This window comes from Triticum aestivum, chromosome 3D, assembly GCF_018294505.1.
Source record: "Triticum aestivum cultivar Chinese Spring chromosome 3D, IWGSC CS RefSeq v2.1, whole genome shotgun sequence".
NCBI lineage: Eukaryota > Viridiplantae > Streptophyta > Magnoliopsida > Poales > Poaceae > Triticum > Triticum aestivum.
Window position 1 is genome coordinate 271,761,201 of NC_057802.1, and position 19,786 is coordinate 271,780,986.

The window sequence follows — 19,786 nt, forward strand, 5'->3', positions numbered from 1 at the left end:
AGAGGACAGGGTACAAACTTCAAGGATTTAAAGGCGAGGGTTTGTTTTTGACTAGCTCTACGACCTCAAAGTTTATAATTCGGACTTCACTCTCCCCTCACGCACACGCCCGGGTACACTCACGTTTGAGCGCATTTGCACACGAAAAGGCAGGTAACGTGACAATTTGAGACATCTAGTCATCCACTTAATGTGGGGTCTGGGACCAAATGTCAGCCATACCAAGTGCGACCTGAATGCGGTAGCGGGGTTATTGATCGAGTTTCTTTTTAATGGTACGTTAAATGAAAAAAATATGGCTGCGCGCGGATTCAATTTAAAATGATCGCTACGGAGGGAAAAACAATTACTACTCCACTAGTCCACTTCGGGACTTGCTTCCTAGGGTTTTTCTCTTCTTCTCACTCTCTCACCCTCTCCAGATCTAAACAAGACTGTACTCTCTTTGTCTCTCTCTCTCTTCTCTCCGATTGACACAGATCCGGCCGGATAGCTTCCGCTAGTGGTCGCCGGCGGCGAGGGAGGAAGCCGATGCCCGCCGGCTTCTCTGACCTGGCGCTGGTGTGGGAGGTCCTCCTCACCCTTGCTCCCCGTTGTCGAGTTGGTAGATCTCACCGCCTGCCTCACCACATCCCGCCGACTGGAGGTATAACTTTTTTTAGAACCGGCCTTGTTCTAATGGCCCATCTCCCCACGTCACTGCATCCCTTTTTTCATCAAGTTGGGATTGCTCCCCACGTCGCTGCATCCTGCATGTGGATATTCTTCTAGTATTACAAAGCTCTCCATGTAGCTAGCTCCGTCGGCTTGTCAAACACTCAAACACCACCTAAATTTTCTTCTAGTATTACAAAGCTCTCCATGTAGCTAGCTCCATCGGCTTGTCAAACACTCGAACACCACCTAAATTTTTACTATTAGAGGAAAAAAGGTACTGCGGATACTGGCTAACGAACCGATCTCTTGGTCGGAAAGGGAAATAAAGATGCTGGCCTAACCGGTCTCTCAGTCGAAAAAGGACAGAAAGTGGGGGGTGTTGGGTCGACAATGCAACAGAGAATGAGCATGTCTAGATTTCTTGTGGTCATGTAGGAAAGGTCACTCACGAGAACAAAAAATTCACAAATCCAGACATGCTTTGCATGTTTGCCACACTCGACAACACCTCTGCCTCACCACTTTATGCCTCGGTGGATGTAAAATGTGCTTGTGCCACCCTGTCCCTATGCCCTTACTGCTGCTGTTAATCTAACATCACAGGTAAAATGAAACAATGCCATTGTTAATGTGATGTCACTGTTAAGTAATGCTGCTATCAATCTATTGCCATTGATAAAATGAACCAATGCCACCACCGTTTTATGAAATGCTTCTGTCTTGCTTTATTTATCATAAAGAGTGTTTTGGGCCGTAACACTAAACTCTGACACCGGTAACATAGCTGCATCTCCGTTGAACTGCACAAAATTTAATTGCACAATGGTTGACACGATGATGTGTTTCTCCTTTCCGTATCACCCTTTGTTAGAACGATCGTTCCTGTTAACCGTGCACGTACGTACTGATCAAGTGCTACTCCCAATTTTACATCACATAGTCATAATGCAATTGTTATGCATGTTAATGTAAGCCCCCATTAATCTAGCTAGTGCCAGTGTTGATTTGATGTGATGGCGCTTCTTAGATAATGGCACTTTTCCATAATGTCATTGTAGTGCCATTGATAACATATGAGGTGTTGTTCTTAATCATATGCCGCTGCAAAAAAGTGACACAGCTTAAATAACCCTGTTACATATTTGTGCAAACGGGGTTGTCTATCTCGATATGGTGTCTATTTGTGCAAATGGAAGCACAAACCTCAATTTTAGTGGAACCTGCTATTGGCCGACCTCACCGTGCTCCAGGTATTCCTACATTCTTAACTATGTAGAATGACCAACGCAAGATGAAATAAGCTTATTCATACGTTGACTTGTTGTTTGCAGTGTGGAACGAGCCTGTCATGTGTGGAGGAGCAAACAAGCACTGCAACTGCTCCGTCAATGAAAGATAAAAGAGTCCGAGTCATTGATGGCCTGGCCGGCGAGTAGGGGTCGTGCAAACAGCGGTGCATTATTTCAGTGGAACTGCACAAAAAAGATATTGGGGTCAGTCGGACAAATTTTCTACAGCCACACGTAAGGAATTGCGCTCATCGATTGCATAGAATTTCCTCCGTGCCATCATAGGAGATCCCAAGGTGGAAACCAACTAACCACCTATAAAATTATGCATAATCTTCCTCATGCAGGTCAGTATCCCCTTCGTCAAGATGACTGTGTTTTGTCATGCCGAGCTATTGATATCTGCTACCGTTTTGCGACACCGTTGAAGTACAACGCTTTCCTATCTTTTCACATTCAGGACAATGAAGATGATTTCAGTGGAACTGCACAAAATGGTCTGATGTTGAGTGATCTCTATTGCCTCCTCTATTTGCTGCAATGTGTTAGCGTAAATTGCAAGATGGGCCATCTAGCTAGCTGTGGAGTTGCCAACATGCTCAAAGTGCACGCAACATTGAGCAGAAAGAAGCATGCCCAGGAAATTAATGTGTGCGTAGGGAGGCCCTTTGCTCAGAGAAGCATATATCATTTTTTCTTTATTTCTACACCTTCTCAAAACTTTGTCTTGGTTATAGTCTTGTGAATCATTTACATGCGTAAACATGCTGAACTTAAGTGCTTGTGAATGTTAGCTAGTATGCATACCGTATCTTGTGAAGCTTAGTTTAGTGTGAATGTTAGCGTGTCAACCTTTACAATATATATATATATATATATATATATATATATATATATATATAGTGGGCATGTTATTTGACCCCTCATTTCACCGCGCTACGACCAGTGTGAGTGTCTGCATGCAGTACACCATCCTCTAATTTGGTGGATGCCAAGCCGGCCTGAAAAGGAGCTATAACTTTTTTTCAAGTTGAAAAATGTTACCGATGAGGAGCCATAATTAAGCTGGAGGCGTCTCTTTCTTTTCTTTCGAATGTGCAATAAGCTGGAGAGCTGGAGAGTGTTTCTAATGGGTTGCCTCTAGTGTTAAGGTCGTCCAGTGCGAAACACGGGCAGCCGACTGGGCCGATACAAAAGCCTATCCATCTTAAAGCCCATTTGTTTTTGTTTTTTGCGAGGAAAACCCCATATTTCTTGAAGAGGGGGCGGTCCCAGAAATACCCTCCTTCCTTCTCGCTTCCACTTATACTGCAGCTCGCTGGACTCTCCCGCTTCTGTCGCCCGCCAATTCCCCCCGCTCCCCATCTTCCTCACTCGTACAAAAAAACCCTGCTCACCTTCTTCCTCACTTGTATAGAAGAACGTCTGCTCCTCTTCTTCCACTCCTATAGAAAACCCCAGCCCTCCTTCTTCCCCACTCGCACTACCACTAGGCTTGTCTCTGGCTACTCTTCTCAAACCCGTGAGCTCGGCGCAACGCCCGGAAGGCAAATGGAGTCGGCTGGCCCCAGCGCTAAGAAGACGAGGCTCCCGCCAGCGGCGATACCGGTTGTAGATCCCGCACCCAGCAGCGCGGGGAGAAGCAGCGAGTGTCGGCGTGCTGGGAATGGGGGTACCCAGACTTGCCTGCCTGCGGCCCAGGGTGTGGCTCAGCCAACGGCCTGGTACGGCCCGTCTTCATCAGCAACCACTCAAGACCCTCGCGAGGGGCTAAGCCTCGCGAGGTGGACGACAGCAAGACCTCCTCAGGGGCGGCCTCGCTAGGCTGGCTCCCGAGGAGCGGAGATATCTATGCAAAGGGCACCTCGCGAGGTTCGCGTGACGTGAGCCATGACGGCCGAAGCCAGGCAGGCACCAGCGGGCGCAGAGTGCCAGTTTCCTCTTTAGTGCTAAAGAGGCAGGCGCAGGCGAGGATTCCCGAGGCATCAGGCAAAGGTTTCCATATCGGTGCAACAAGACCAAGACCAGCAGGACGCCAGGACGGAGGTCACCACAGAGCCCACAGCAGTGTCACCACCAGAGCCTTTGGCAGGTGAAGACCACCTTTTGACAGGATAACTTGTACTAGTTGTCTCCCTTCAAATTTGGCCATTGCGGGATCCCTTCCCACCTATATTTGGGAAGAGGACCAAGGCCTCTATAAATAGGGCTAGCCACCACCATAGGAGGCAACAGATCTTGGACGGATCATTCAGACCATCCACACACACACAAGCTCACCGAGCTCAAGAACACCTCTCCTCGGGAGGCTGTTAATCCCTTGTACTTGTTCATCCTCAGCCTACAAGGCAATCCACCAAACCACACTGGAGTAGGGTATTACTCCACAACAGTGGCCCGAACCAGTATAAACTCTCGTGTCTCTTGTTCCTTGGGTTCGGCGAGCTAGGCCTTGAGATCGTTGTGAGATCGAACTAGGGAGAGAGAGATCTTCGTGCGCACCCCAGAGTTCAAACCTCAAGGGTTTGCCGGAACCCATAATCCGACATTTGGCGCGCTAGGTAGGGGTGCGCTGAAGCCGTTCTTCCGATCCATGCTCCCCTGCTCCACCGCAACCATGGCTGACGCTCGCCGAGCCCATACTGAGCGTCGGGCCGCCCTCGCCGCCCATGTAGCTCAGACGGCGCCAGTTGGCGGACCTCCCCGCCGTTCTCCATCACCCGCTGCCAACACCGCCACCGGCCCAGCAGGGAATGAGCAGCAAGCTTCATCGCTGCACCCCTCCATGCGGCGGGACGGACGCACCACCACCCCGCCGCTGACTTCGGCCTAGTTGTCATCCCACGCTCGTCGTGCGCCCACGGACGCACAGGCCGCGCTGCTCATGGCACGCGAGCTCCTGCGTTACCGCCCGGTCGACGACCTCTACGAGGACTGGCTGGACCGCATCGCTGAGCTCGTCAGCGCCGCTGGGGGCTCTCCTGCACCGTCCCTCTCGCTACCACGCCCACCTCCAGCCGCGGGTGACGTAGCTCACGGAGCGCCTCCTCCACCTCCGCATCAAGACGGCGCCCTCGCACCAAGACGTGCAGTCCCGCGACGTGACCCGCCACGCTGGGCGCCCACTCATGAAGAAGGAAGCTGACAAGAAGTCCCGAGGCTGCAAGAGAACGCTCCTGCGCTCCCAGCACCACTACGTCAAGACCGTGTGCCGCCTGCGGCGGCGGCGCGAGGATACCAAGATCAGGCTCCGCCTCCGCGACGACCTCCGGTGACCACAGCAGGCTGCCGTGCCTTCACTCCCGAGCTGCGCAGCGTTGTCTGGCCCGGCAAGTTCAAGCCGGACCTGCCTCTGTGCTACGACTGCACCCCCGACACCACGGAGTTCTTGCAGCTCTACGAGCTGAGCATCAAGGCAGCCAACGGTGACGAAAAGGTTATGGCAAACTGGTTTCCCATGGCCCTCAAAGATGGTAGGCGCTCGTGGCTTCTGAACTTGCCTGCGGGATCAATCTCCTCCTGGGGCGAGATGCGCGAGCGTTTCGTCGCCAACTTCCAGGGCACTCGCGACCGCCCGCCGGCCGCGGGTGACCTGCGGCGCATCAAGCAGCTGCCAGGGGAAACCTTGCAGAAGTACATCCAGCGCTTCAACAACGTTCACCTCAAGATCCCCCAGATGACGGACGAGGCCATCATCTCCGCATTCTTCAATGGCGTCTGTGACGTCAAGATGAAGGAGGAGCTCGCCATCCACGAGGAACTATGCATGGCCCTGGAGATGTTCAACATGGCGGCCAAGTGCACAAGAGCTGAGGAAGGGTGCCTCTCCCTCCTCGAGCTTAGAGCCGCTGACACGGAAGACAAGAAGGCCAAGGCCAAAGATGTGAAGCGCAAGGGAGTAGCCATGCTCGCGGCCGAGCCAGAGACGAAGCACGGCCGAGACCACCCTGAGTCGTCCAAGAGCAGCCGTCCGTTCTGCGCCTTCCACAACATGCACAGCCACAACACCAATGACTGTCAAGAGCTCGGGGCCATCCGCGACGGGCGCTTCGGGCGACGCCCTGAGCGCAGCGACCGCGGCTACGGCCGAGGAGGAGGACTAAGTGGGGGACGCTGGGACGACCGCGGCCCCGGCCAGGACTGGCGCGACCGACCTCGTGAGGATCGCTAGCAGGACCAGCCTCACGAGGGCGCCTGGAGGGAGGAGCCTCGTGAGGACCGCCGACAGGGCAACGCTGGCCTCCCTCCACTGCCGCCACCATCGAGGAGGAACGATGACCATCATCAGGATGAGGGGGCTGCGGGCTTCCAAGAGCCTCGTGCCAACACCTGCATCTTGGGTGGTGCTCAAGCCCCAGCTTCTCAGCGTATCTTCAAGTAGTTTGCTCATGAGGTGAATGCGGCCCTTCATAGGCTCGAAGCCACGCGCCCGCTCAGGTGGTCCAAGTGCGCCATCACCTTCAGCTCGTCAAACCAGCTCAAGTGCGCGGGAACTGTAGGCGCCCTCCCGATGCTCTGCTCACCCATCATCAGCAACGTTCAAGTCACGAAGACCCTCATCGACGGCGGCGCAGGGCTCAACGTCCTGTCCGTCGAGACGTTCGATAGCCTCCAAGTGCGATACGATCAGCTACAGCCTACCAAGCCCTTCTCAGGAGTGACCGACGGCTCCACCACCCCGATAGGGTAGGTCCGCCTCCCTGTCATTTTCGGCCAGCGTAACAACTACCGCACCGAGCTCATCGACTTCGACGTCGACCACATACGCCTGCCGTAAAATGCCATCCTTGGGTATCCAGCCTTGGCCAAGTTTATGGCAGTGACCCACCACGGCTACAACGTCCTCAAGATGCCAGGGAGCGGCGGCATCATCACGGTCTGTAACATCCCAAAATTCTAAATTTTGGAATGTTGTAATAAATAGATAGTTTTGATTGCTTGTTTGATTTTTATGTGATTGATTGACTGAAAGTGAGTGAATTCGAAACTTTTTGAAAGTTAAATCAGAGGGAATAAAAGGACTTTCCCAAACTTTCATTTTTGCATTTATGATCTCCGTGAATTCAAATTCTTTTCATCATAAAACCCTGGAGAGAAGATGACATGACTTCTCCATTTAAATAAATGAAAAGGGTTTTTGAAAATATTTGAATTCCATTTGGAAATATTTTCAATTCAGAAACTTTAAGCAACTCAATGATTTTCACGAGCGAAGATAAAATGACTTCTTCAAAATATATGAAATATGAGTTGGGAGTTTAATAGGATCAAATTTAAAGTCCTTTTGAAAGTATTTTCAATTTGGAGTTATTTGGGTTTTATTCAAAATTATTTTTCTCCAAAAATAGAATATAATGAAAATAGGGTAACATGATTCCGTACATCAGAAAATTGGAGAGAAATAAATTTGAAATCATTTTGGTATTTTAAAATGATTTTTATGAGGTTTTATTGCAACAGTAGCACTCTTTGAATTATTTGAATTTTTCTCAACTTTATTTCACTTAAAAAAATGTTCACGTTGTAGAAAATCTTTTTCTGAAAATTTTGATATACTATATGCCTATATAATATTTTTATTTATTTTGTTTTTATTATTTTTGTTTGTTAGAGAAAATGTAAAAAAACGTTCCGCCGACTAGGCCGGCCCAGCTCCAAACGGGCCAGGCCAAAGCCCAGCGCGTCGCGCTGCTCGTCCCCGAGCTCGGGACGAAGTCCCGAGCGTTGCCGCCTCCGGACTCTGCGCCGCCCCCTTGCCCCTCACGCATGCCACCTTGCCCCCCTTAAATACCTCGCCCCGGGCACCGCCTCTCTCTCCTTTTCCCGTTTTCGCCGCCGCCGCCTGTCCTCGACTCACCGCAACCGCCGCCGCCGGCGAGATCTGCCGCAGCCGTGCCTCGTCGCCGCCTCCTTGCCGCGCCGCCGCCCGCTAGCGCCGCACCCCGTCGCCTGCTGCGCGTCGGAGCCGCCGTCTCGCCTCGTCCCGCCCGCCGAAGAACGCCGCCGCCGCCACCGGTTTCCCTCACCCGAACCGGTATAACCGATTTAACCCGCACCGGTTTATTTTTTTTGGTTTTATTCTTTTAGGTCGATTTTATTTAGGTTTAGTTTATTTTGCAAGCGTTCGTTAGCTAGGGTTCGGTAGTGAACGATTTTCATTCGTTAGCGATCGGTAACGAACGTCCGCTATTTAGTCTTTTTCTTTTTATTTTAGTTTTCGGCCAGGGACCCATCCGTGAATATTTTTATTTATAGATTAGTCCCTGAACTTCAATCGAGCATTACTTTTCGCTCGTTTATCCAAATCCAACGAAACCAATGCCCACTTCTTCGTTATGATCCCCTCTATCCAGCAAAACAACTTAAACATGTTTTTGAAAGTTTTAAAATTTTATTTCAAACATATTTGAATTTAAACTTTGTTTGATCGTAACTTGAGTTTTATAACTCCATTTGAGTTGATTCTTTTTGCAAATCAAAGCTCTTGACCGAAACTTTCTGATAAGGCCAAATTCACCCAATTTTGGTACCGTTAGAAATTGTTTTATGTTGCAAGAGTTATTTGCTTGGTTTTGTTGTTTTCCGAATCGTATTCTTCGTTCTTTCCGATCTTTTGAGTGATTGCTTATGTGTGGTTACTATTGCTTGCTTACGATAGATTGATCGGAGTGTGACAAGTAGAACTATCAAGTGTGTTGAGTGCAAATCATCTTCATCAACTCTACAAGGCAAGTTCACACTTTGATCATATCCCTTTCATACCCAGTTTTTATGCATTAGTTTCACCCTGAAACATTGCATGAGTAGGATTGATAACATGTGGGTATTGGGAAGTGGTTGATGAGGTAGGAACCTATTGCCCTGCATTCAAACTTTGGGAGTTACTATTACGTTGCTTATATTGCTATGCTATGCTCGTAGACGTGGTTTGGGTTTGAGAGTATTCATGACAGATGTGAGTATTGTTAAGTAATGGTTCAACTTAAGGTGGCAACTTTAATACACATCTGGGTGGATTGAGGCACCTGGGGAATCCAGTGATTGCCTGTATTTTTGGAAATCCCGGGGTACCGTGTGATTCTCCTATGGACTGCCACCGAGGCCCAAAGGGATCATAAGATTATTCATGCTAGAAACTTCCATGTGCAGCCACATGCCATTATGGGCTCTGGCATAGTTGAGTAAGTTGTGGGAAACCTTTTCATGATGGGCTAGCAGATGTAGGGGATTGTAGGTGTACCGGCCTATCTATCGGTTAAGGGGACCTCTTCGGAAAGACTGTGTCTCGGTCATCCGTTTCTCAAACATCATGCAGTGCGAGAAATTCAACGGAGGAGATCGAGTCTTGTGGGGAAAAGTGCACAAACCTCTGCAGAGTGTACAAACTAATTATGGTTAGCCGTGTCCCCGGTTATGGACATCTTGAGTATCTGGTTCTTGGATTATCATGTTGATCTCATCACTCTATAATTAAATTGTTGGGTTGTTAATGATTACTTTTAATTGGGATTGAGAGGGGGTTTACCTTCTCAATGTTTTCAACAAACTTTGTAGTTAAATAAAATATATTCCTTTGCAGTAGGGAAAAAATTGGCTTTTCGCAAAAACATTATAACCATAGAGCCTCCACCAGCCATATATGCATGTAGTGATAGCTATTATTCATACTTATCCTATGGTGTGAATTTGCCAGTACATTCAATGTACTGACCCTTTGTGGCTGCAACGTCTCATGTTGCAGGATTTTCTTACGACGAGTAAGTGATACGTTAGGGTTACGATTTCTACACTCAACTTTGCCGTTGGTGTTGATGGGAATCCACAACCTTGTTGTTACTTCCGCTATTTGGATTGAGGTAATAGTATTTACGTTACTTTATACATGTGATTTACCTGTGTTATAAATCCTCGAGTACTGTGTGTGTCAGCATACCGATCGAGGGATGACACTTAAGCACAGAGACTTGACCGTCTGAGGTCGGGTCGCTACAAGATGGTATCAGAGCACATGTTGACTGTAGGACGTGACCCCTAGAAACTGGCAAGCCCATAGGAAAGATTTTTCTCTACAACTTTCTTTTCAAAAAGATCTTTTACCTCTCTTCTCTTCTGAGCTTATTCAAATATTCCCTTTTAGTGAGACTATACCCCCTTCCCCATTTGACCATACGAGGATTCGACGGATGAGACCACTCCAAGAAGTAAAAGATATCGGACAACTAAGACCACTTCGGAATGAAGAAGATTTTACCGTGCATTAGAATAATGGAAAATACAATGGTTGAAGACTCCGAAGACCACGAGAATTTGAAGGCTCTGAAGAACTCCCAGATTTCTATGGCCTAGGAAGGCTACCCTTATGGAACTTTGCAGACTATGGAAGCCGTCAATACCCGAGATCAATGTGTATCGGAGAAAGACCGGAACATGGAGCATTAGAACTCAAAGTTTTGTCAAGAAAACTCTAAGGCAGGAGATATCAACTACGGAATGATAGCTCATGGCAATGACAAGGGAAGAAACATGGTTATCCATGATGTTATCGCCCGCTTATGCTATTTGTCACCGTGCTGAGTTAAGCATGCATATGCATGGAAGGATTGGATGGTAGAAGGCTGACGGAGCACCTATCAGTAAAAGATGAAGTTTTAACCTTAGCTGGTGTATCCCCAGGATCTGGCGCAGAAGTCAAGATGGACTTGCAGGAAGCCGTATTTGACAAGGAAGTATTTCGTGAAGAACTTTGGACCCAGAAGTTGAAAGTAGCCAAGCTGGAGGAGCAAAACCTCGATATACCGGAGATTCGTCACGAACCGAAGGACAGTGGGACCATGGTTCATGCCAAGGGTGTTGAAACCCAGAATTTTGGAACGCAACTCCATAAATATTAAATAATGTCACGAGAGACTTCGCGTCAACAGAGATGATCTGGCAAAAGAACTTGAGAAGGACAAGCACGATCGGAAGAAGCCATCGGAGACATGAGCAAGACTTGAAGAGTTTGGCGATTTTGAAGATTTATTGACCTTTAGAAGACCCAACCCCTGTTATATGCCTACGTTAGATGCGACGTTTGTGAGCTGTCATTTGTTTGATGTTTTTCCGACAGCCACAAATAAAACCAGTCTTTTCAAAACTATTGTTTGTATTGTGTGTATCCCTCTCTCTCTCTCTCTCTCTCTCTCTCTCTCTCTATCTCTCTCTCTCTCTCGTATCTCACCCCAAACCCATGGACCCATTAGAGGATGAACGGAGATGAGCTTGTATTTTCTGGACCGATAAGTCAATTGGAGACAGACCGATGGATTCAGAACACGGAGGATCACATGGAGAATAACCCTATAGCCGGAAAGGATATGACCCAGCATGCTCTTCAGTGCTTTGAAAGAGGTGCTGCCACTTGATGGAGGATGTACCAAACCACCAATGGATGGCAAGGAGTAACCACTTGGAAAGAATTTAAGTTGACTCTGCTAATGTCTCAGTTTGTGTCCCAGAAATTGAAGCCTTATGGAAAGGATATGAAGAAACCCTGTGCATGCAAGCTTTGTGGAGAAATAGGACACAATCATAAGGAACACAAGGATGAATGCCCTAACTATGAAGGAAGTCACCCAGTTGAAGAATGCCGAACTAGGCAGATTACTTGTTTCTTGTGTGAAGGGACTACCCACTACCCTGCTCAGTGTCACATTTACCCCATGGTACAAAGAACCATCCAGCAGAAGAAAGAAGCAATGAAAGGAGCCCTTATGGAAGTTTTAGAAGAACCCGTGATGAAGGAAGAGGTGGACTACACATCCAAAGAAGACCCAATTAAACCCTGCACCAAGTCATGCTATTCATGTGGAGAAGAAGGACACATCTCCCAGAATTGTCTGAATGGGGATCTAGTAGAATTCCCGACGGAGGAAGTAGAGCATGACCCACAGGAAATAGAAGCCCTGATTGGAATGGAAAAGTCCAGAAAGAGAAGTAGATTGGATACCAGGAAAGATCTGAGTCATATCACCTGTTATAGGTGCAAGGAGTCAGGGCACTACCTCAGCAGTTGCCCAAAAAAAAGGAAGCCAAGGACCCAAAGAGTCTATGTAGTCATAAGGAAAGCATGAGACTTGTTGGAAGTAAAAAGTTTCTGTTGAAATGAAGCAGGGCACTTTGCCACAGATTGTCCCAAAGAGAAGGAGGCTTGTGCTAAATAGTTGAGATTGCAACAACAGTATAGTAGTAGTAGTGAGAACACTTCCTTTATATTGAGGCGATGAGTTAAGGCATGTAATGGAAAAGCAAGAGAATTATAATCGTTGGAGAATCAATAAAGTTAGCATCGTTGGTACTGATTGGGTTATATGAGTTGTTACTCTATGGAGAATGATTTTGACCATTTTCGAGGATATGAGAAATATGGTCTATGGAAGATTGGATCATTTTAAGGGTGGTAGTACCTTGTGAAAACCCTTCACCCCTAGAAGAGATAATGATATTCCACGGAGTGGATTTCGGGCAAAATAAGTAGGATTTTTATCTCAATATGTTGGATACCCCAAGAATATGAAGGGATGAAGTACTATTGGATATAAAGGAGGTAGAATGTTGGTAATATGGAGCAAGTGTAACTCCATGATGAGTTTGAGTAATCACGTATGAGTTGGTACCAATAGAAGGAAGGGAGATAGTGCAATTGGATGGATTTAAGAATGCTAGGAAGCTGGATGTTGGAATAATGATCAGTTGCCCCGATGATGAGTTCAAGGATTTCAAGTGATGAGATGGGCCATAACCCACAGGCCCCAGGACCTGCCAAGAAGCAAGCACACTCTTGCTGAAGGAAAAACTTTGGAAGAAGTTACGATTTTAGCAACAGACGATTTTATAGGATTACCGCAAAACCTGAGAGTTGTGAAGGAACGATAGATGTTTGTTTGGCTTGCAGAATCAATGGATTTATCCGAACTTAGTTCGTCGACAAGAGAAATTCTGCAATGCTTGTGAGGATGACCGAGTGTTAGAATGCGAGATACGCTAAACCATATACAAAGTAATGATTTGGGTGCGGGATGGATTGATCACCATACTGACTTACTCTTATTATTAGCCTTGCTATATGGGATGGTAAATCTAAGTGACTTACCTATAGTAGAGAGACGATGATATTAAACCTTGTTTAACCCTTAGAATGGTATAAGTATTTTCTCCCCTTGTACAAGGCAGCTGTTGCCAACCGTAGGTTATACGGTGAGGTTCAACCCAGACCCATTTACTGCAGGAGAAACCATAAATGGTTGACCACCATGAGATATCGATAGTTGTTTAGTATTGGCGCCAGACCTGTCAGCTAAGAAGACCCAGTCTCGGAATAACCTTACCAAGATGAAAGGACAAAAGAATTGAGGAAAAGGTTATGCCGTTACCGGAAGAGCCCAGAGAAAGGATTATACGGAAGATCTGAAAAGACCGGCCCTGTCAAGAATAAGGATGGAGTATATGAGTATTGATGGGACCGTAACAATGTTTCTAAGGGTGGTAGCACCCCAGACCCCCTGTGATGATCGATGGATTTTGAGAAGAACCCCAAACCTAACCTTTTTCTTTCTAGCCTCTCCGAATCTCGAGGACGAGATTCATTTTAAGGGTGGTAGGTTTGTAACATCCCAAAATTCTAAATTTTGGAATGTTATAATAAATAGATAGTTTTGATTGCTTGTTTGATTTTTATGTGATTGATTGACTGAAAGTGAGTGAATTCGAAACTTTTTGAAAGTTAAATGAGAGGGAATAAAAGGACTTTCCCGAACTTCAATTTTTGCATTTATGATCTCCGTGAATTAAAATTCTTTTCATCATAAAACCCTAGAGAGAAGATGACATGACTTCTTCCATTTAAATAAATGAAAAGGGTTTTTGAAAATATTTGAATTCCATTTGGAAATATTTTCCAATTCAAAAACTTTAAGCAACTCAATGATTTTCACGAGCGAAGATAAAATGACTTCTTCAAAATATATGAAATATGAGTTGGGAGTTTAAAAGGATCAAATTTAAAGTCCTTTTGAAAGTATTTTCAATTTGGAGTTATTTGGGTTTTATTCAAAATTATTTTTCTCCAAAAACAAAATTTATGGAAAATAGGGTAACATGATTCCCTACATCAGAAAATTGGAGAGAAATAAATTTGAAATCATTTTGGTATTTTTAAAATGATTTTTATGAGGTTTTATTGCAACAGTAGCACTCTTTGAATTATTTGATTTTTTTCTCGATCTTATTTGACTTTACAAAAGTGTTCACATTGTAGAAAATCTATTTCTGAAAATTTTCATATATTATATGCCTATATAATATTTTTATTTATTTTGTTTTTATTATTTTTGTTTGTCAGAGAAAATGTTTAAAAAAAAGGTTCCGCCGACTGGGCCGCCCCAGCTCCAAACGGGCCAGGCCAAAGCCTAGCGCGTCGCGCTGCTCGTGCCCGAGCTCGGGACGAAGTCCCGAGCGCCGCCGCCTCGACGTCCGTGCCACCTCCGGACTCTGCGCCGCCCCCTTGCCCCTCCCGCACGCTACCTTGCCCCCCTCCTTAAATACCTCGCCCCGGGCCCCGCCTCTCTCTCCTTTTCCCGTTTTCGCCGCCGCCTCCTCTCCTTGACTCGCCGCAACCGCCGCTGCCGGCGAGATCTGCCGCAGCCGCGCCTCGTCGCCGCCTCCTTGCCGCGCCGCCGCCCGCTAGCGTCGCTGCCTGCCGCGCCGCACCCCGCCGCCTGCCGTCGCCTGCTGCCGCGCCGGAACCGCCGTCTCGCCTTGTCCCGCTCGCCGGAGAACGCCGCCGCCAGTTACCCTCACCCGAACCGGTATAACCGATTTAACCCGCACCGGTTTATTTTTTTGGTTTTATTCTTTTAGGTCGATTTTATTTAGGTTTAGTTTATTTTGCGAGCGTTCATTAGCTAGGGTTCAGCAGCGAGCGATTTTCGTTCATTAGCGATCGGTAACGAATGTCTGCTATTTAGTCTTTTTCTTTTTATTTTAGTTTTCGGCCAGGGACCCATCCATGAATATTTTTATTTACAGATTAGTCCCTGAACTTCAATCGATCATTACTTTTCGCTCGTTTATCCAAATCCAACGAAACCAACGCCCACTTCTTCGTTATGATCCCCTCTATACAGAAAAACAACTTAAACATGTTTTTTGAAAGTTTTAAAATTTTATTTCAAACATATTTGAATTTAAACTTCGTTTGATCGTAACTTGAGTTTTATAACTCCGTTTGAGTTGATTCTTTTTGCAAATCAAAGCTCTTGACCTAAACTTTCTGGTATGGCCAAATTCACCCAATTTTGGTACTGTTAGAAATTGTTTTATGTTGCAAGAGTTATTTGCTTGGTTTTGTTGTTTTCCGAATCGTATTCTTCGTTCTTTCCGATCTTTTGAGTGATTGCTTATGTTTGGTTACTATTGCTTGCTTACGATAGATTGACCGGAGTGTGACGAGTAGAACTATCAAGAGTGTTGAGTGCGAATCATCTTCATCAACTTTACAAGGCAAGTTCACACTTTGATCATATCCCTTTCATACCCAGTTTTTATGCATTAGTTTCACCCTCAGACATTGCATGAGTAGGATTGATAACATGTGGGTATTGGGAAGTAGTTGATGAGGTAGGAACCTATTGCCCTGCATTCAAACTTTGGGAGTTACTATTACATTGCTTATATTGCTATGCTATGCTCGTAGACGTGGTTTGGGTTTGAGAGTATTCATGACAGATGTGAGTATTGTTAAGTAATGGTTCAACTTAAGGTGGCAACTTTAATACACATCTGGGTGGATTGAGGCACCTGGGGAATCCAGTGATTGCCTGTATTTTTGGAAATCCCGGGGTACCGTGTGATTCTCCTATGGACTGCCACCCAGGCTCAAAGGGATCATAAGATTATTCATGCTAGAAATTTCCGTGTGCAGCCACATGCCATTATGGGCTCTGGCATAGTTGAGTAAGTTGTGGGAAACCTTTCCATGATGGGCTAGCAGATGTAGGGGATTGTAGGTGTACCGGCCTATCTATCGGTTAAGGGGACCTCTTCGGAAAGACTGTGTCTCGGTCATCCGTTCCTCAAACATCATGCAGTGCGAGAAATTCAACGGAGGAGATCGAGTCTTGTGGGGAAAAGTGCACAAACCTCTGCGGAGTGTACAAACTAATCATGGTTAGTCGTGTCCCCGGTTATGGACATCTTGAGTATCTGGTTCTTGGATTATCATGTTGATCTCATCACTCTATAATTAAATTGTTGGGTTGTTAATGATTACTTTTAATTGGGATTGAGAGGGGGTTTACCTTCTCAATGTTTTCAACAAACTTTGTAGTTAAATAAAATATATTCCTTTGCAGTAGGGAAAAAATTGGCTTTTCGCAAAAACATTATAACCATAGAGCCTCCACCAGCCATATATGCATGTAGTGATAGCTATTATTCATCATTATCCTATGGTGTGAATTTGCCAGTACATTCAATGTACTGACCCTTTGTGCTTGCAACGTCTCATGTTGCAGGATTTTCTTACGACGAGTAAGTGATACGTTAGGGTTATGATTTGTACACTCAACTTTGCCGTTGGTGTTGATGGGAATCCACAACCTTGTTGTTACTTCCGCTATTTGGATTGAGGTAATAGTATTTACGTTACTTTATACATGTGATTTGCCTCTGTTATAAATCCTCGAGTACTGTGTGTGTCAGCATACCGATCGAGGGATGACACTTAAGCACAGAGACTTGACCGTCTGAGGTCGGGTCGCTACACGGTCCCCTGTGAAGAAAGAGATGCGGTGTGCTCCCTCGAGCATGCTTACGAAGCTGCAGCGGCCGAAGACCCCGACAATGAAGGCAACCTGTACCCTCCTGAGGCCATACCCAAGAAGAAGTAGCAGCTACTCCACCCAGGGCCTAGGAGAGCGGTGTTTCCAGCGGCACCACCTCAGGATCTGCGCCCGCAGCCGGGGCGCCTCCCTCCCTCACATAGGAAGGCGTGCCCAGCGCCCTCCTCAGGCTGGGCTCGGGGGCTCTCTTCTGGAGGGCCTCAGACCTAGCCAACGTCATGAGGGAGGCGCTCGAGCACCTTGTGGAGGCGTGCTTCGCCGCACGTTTCCCTCAAGAGGGCACAAGGCATGGAGCGCCCAGTGCTCAGGAGTTCACCACCAAGGCAACCCAGGAGCTACAACACGCAAGGACCATAGGCGGCGGCCGCCGCCCACCACCGGGTGCAGCCCACCATCCTAGCGAGGACGGTGGGCTACGCGTCTGCGTTGACATTCCAGGGCTCAACAGGGCCGCATCTCAGGGCTGTTTTTGGCCTTCGCGCGTTGGACGGTGCAAGGGTCCACCTCACAGCTATGTTCGCATGCAATTGTGCCTGCCGAACGCGGCTGTCACCTTCAAGCGCCACTTGCGGAGCATTCTCGCGACTCAGGAGGCCAGGCATCACGCTGTCGTGGCAGAGATCGCGACAGTTCTCCAGCTACGATATCAGGTGACTCTTTCCAGTTCATTCAGTTGGGGGCGCCCTTCGGGCAGCATTATCCCCAAGTCGCATGGGCCTGTCCCTGCGACGTGTATCCTTTTGCATCTTTAGCTTACTCTGTCGGGAGCGCCTCTCGGGTTGCATCATCCCCAGGCCGCTCGGGTCCGTCCCGGTGGCATGTATCATTCTTGCATCTATCTGAGCTAACCTGCCTCATTGCTTGAGTCATTTCATGATTATCACCTGCTTGCCTGTTACCCCTCGTGGCCAGCCGCGTTGCTGGTCACCCCTGCTCCTCCCGCAACGAGGGCTACTCATGCTGGCACGGTGCTTGTGCTCGGGCCTATCCCTTCAACGCTGACAAACCTGAGCGGTCGAGCTCTGGCTCGCGACATGCTCCGCGCACGTCAGCTCACCAGGCCCTCAGTGCCTTCATCTTCTTGTGGAACAACCAGTGGCAAACCAGCAAGCACGGCTGCAATCTGTATTCCTCCATCGCGCTAACCTACAGGAATCTCCGGAGGCTGACAACGGGCGGGACCGCAGGCTCCTTCTTTTTTCACGCAATTCGCCTGCACGTTAAAGGGGGGCTCCTGAGCATCGCGTCTCAGGGGCTCTTACTGGCTCTCCAGCCCTCACCCCCTGGCCTTGACCACGGCTTCGCAACCTGGCATACCAGCGGCGGCTGAGCTCGCTCGAGGGCCAGGACCTGAGGACGCAGAGCACATAGAAGAGCATGAAAAAGAGGGGGAATCTCGCGCGGGCCTAACCCGTTTACACCGCCGCCGCTGATGCACGAACCTGGCGCTGCACAAGGGATCGACCCAAGACCGCTAAGATAAGTCACACACTCAAGCCAGCCCAGCGCTGCGACATAGGATTTCCACCTCTTGCAGCCTAGCTACGGCGACGCCGCCTTCCTTTCCTGCCTTCAGGTAGTTGCTTGCACGCTAAAGGGGACCTCTTGAGCATCGCGCCTCGGGAGCTCTCACCGGACCTCGGGCCGCTCACCTCCTGGCCTTGACCACGGCATCGCAACCTGGCATACCAGCGACGGCTGCAGCCTGCCTAGGAATTGGGACCCGTCGGCGTAGAGCACTAAGCTACCGCGAGGTTGGAAAGGGAGGGCCAAGCCGAAGCAAGACACGCAATTATAAATCTTCGTAATAAGGACGATATTGACACAAAAGGCACTACAGATCCATTACACACCCCCACGGGGTTCACCTTGATTCCTCGCAGGGAACAAAAGAAGAAGGTTTCTAGGAGCCGTATCTACAGGCGTCGCCGCCGACGCCATCATCAACAGTGGGCCACGGGAGGCTGACGCCAACCCCATCCAGATCAACGGCGGCGACGGGCGGATGCCGCTGCCGCGCTCCGGGCACGGCGAGAGCTCGGGGGCACGTAGATGTCGTCGCTCGTCTCCGGAGTCTCGTAAGGCTCGGGAGAGTCGCTGGACTCCCATGCACCGTCGCTACTGCTGGAGGAACTGCCACTGTGTCGTCCCGACGACCCCCTCCGGGGCAGCATTCCAGGCGACGGCCTTCCTCGTCGAAGACCTTGAAGAACAGCATGGAGGCGCCGTCGTACTCGAATGTGGATGGCGAGCGCGCCCTCCGCACGGCAGGCGCGGGCGACGTCACCCCATCTGCGGGTCATGAAGATCTTGCCCGGGGAGACGACCTCAACCTCTGCCCCTGTCGCCGGGGTGTCGCACTCGGCGTGCTGCAGCCACAACTCGAGCGGCCCTCTCGGCGGCATCTCTTCAGAGAAGAATTGCGGGAACCGGATCCACGTGCACGGTGGCATCGCTGCCCACACCACGAGTTCACGCGAGGAGCCCTCGGCGTGGGTTCATGGGGCGGCGGCACGCACTGCCACAGCATGCTCACCAGGGCCAAGGCGCTAGCGGCGCGGGCCGCTGCCTCCCTCTCCGGAGCCTTGCCCAGGGCGTAAAAGGGCAGCGGGTAGCCGGGGGAGTCCGCTCGTACCAAGGCCTCGTCACCTGCGGCTTGACGATGACGTCGCGAGAGCGGGCCAGCCTCTTCTTCGGTGGGAGTGGCCCTAGCTCTTCGCGGGGGGTTTTCCCCTTCTTAGCAGTGTAGAACCTCCATAGCGGCGCCATGAGTGTCGCAGCAAGGAGGAAGAAGAAGAAGCGGGCGGAATGGAGGAAGAGATGAGTGACGGGGGCTCCGCCCCCCTCCTCATTTATAGCCAGAGGGAGGCCAACCGCCGGCCTCCACGATCGCAGGTAATAATGGTTTTTATGCATGCAGCAGGGACTCGTCAAGTCGAACAGTTGCCGAGGCAGCGTGGG

General features: G+C 48.7%; 1 protein-coding gene across 1 annotated transcript in view; it reads right to left on the reverse strand.

Annotated features, from left to right (window-relative positions):
• The window catches only part of LOC123076263 (peroxisome biogenesis protein 3-1), a 44,347-nt gene extending 25,069 nt beyond the window's left edge, over window positions 1–19,278 (reverse strand). The window contains exon 1 of the mRNA XM_044498609.1: window positions 19,060–19,278. Coding sequence (XP_044354544.1) covers window positions 19,060–19,278 — 219 coding nt within the window. The remainder of the gene's footprint in view (window positions 1–19,059) is intronic.
• Between the last annotated feature and the right edge of the window lie 508 nt (window positions 19,279–19,786).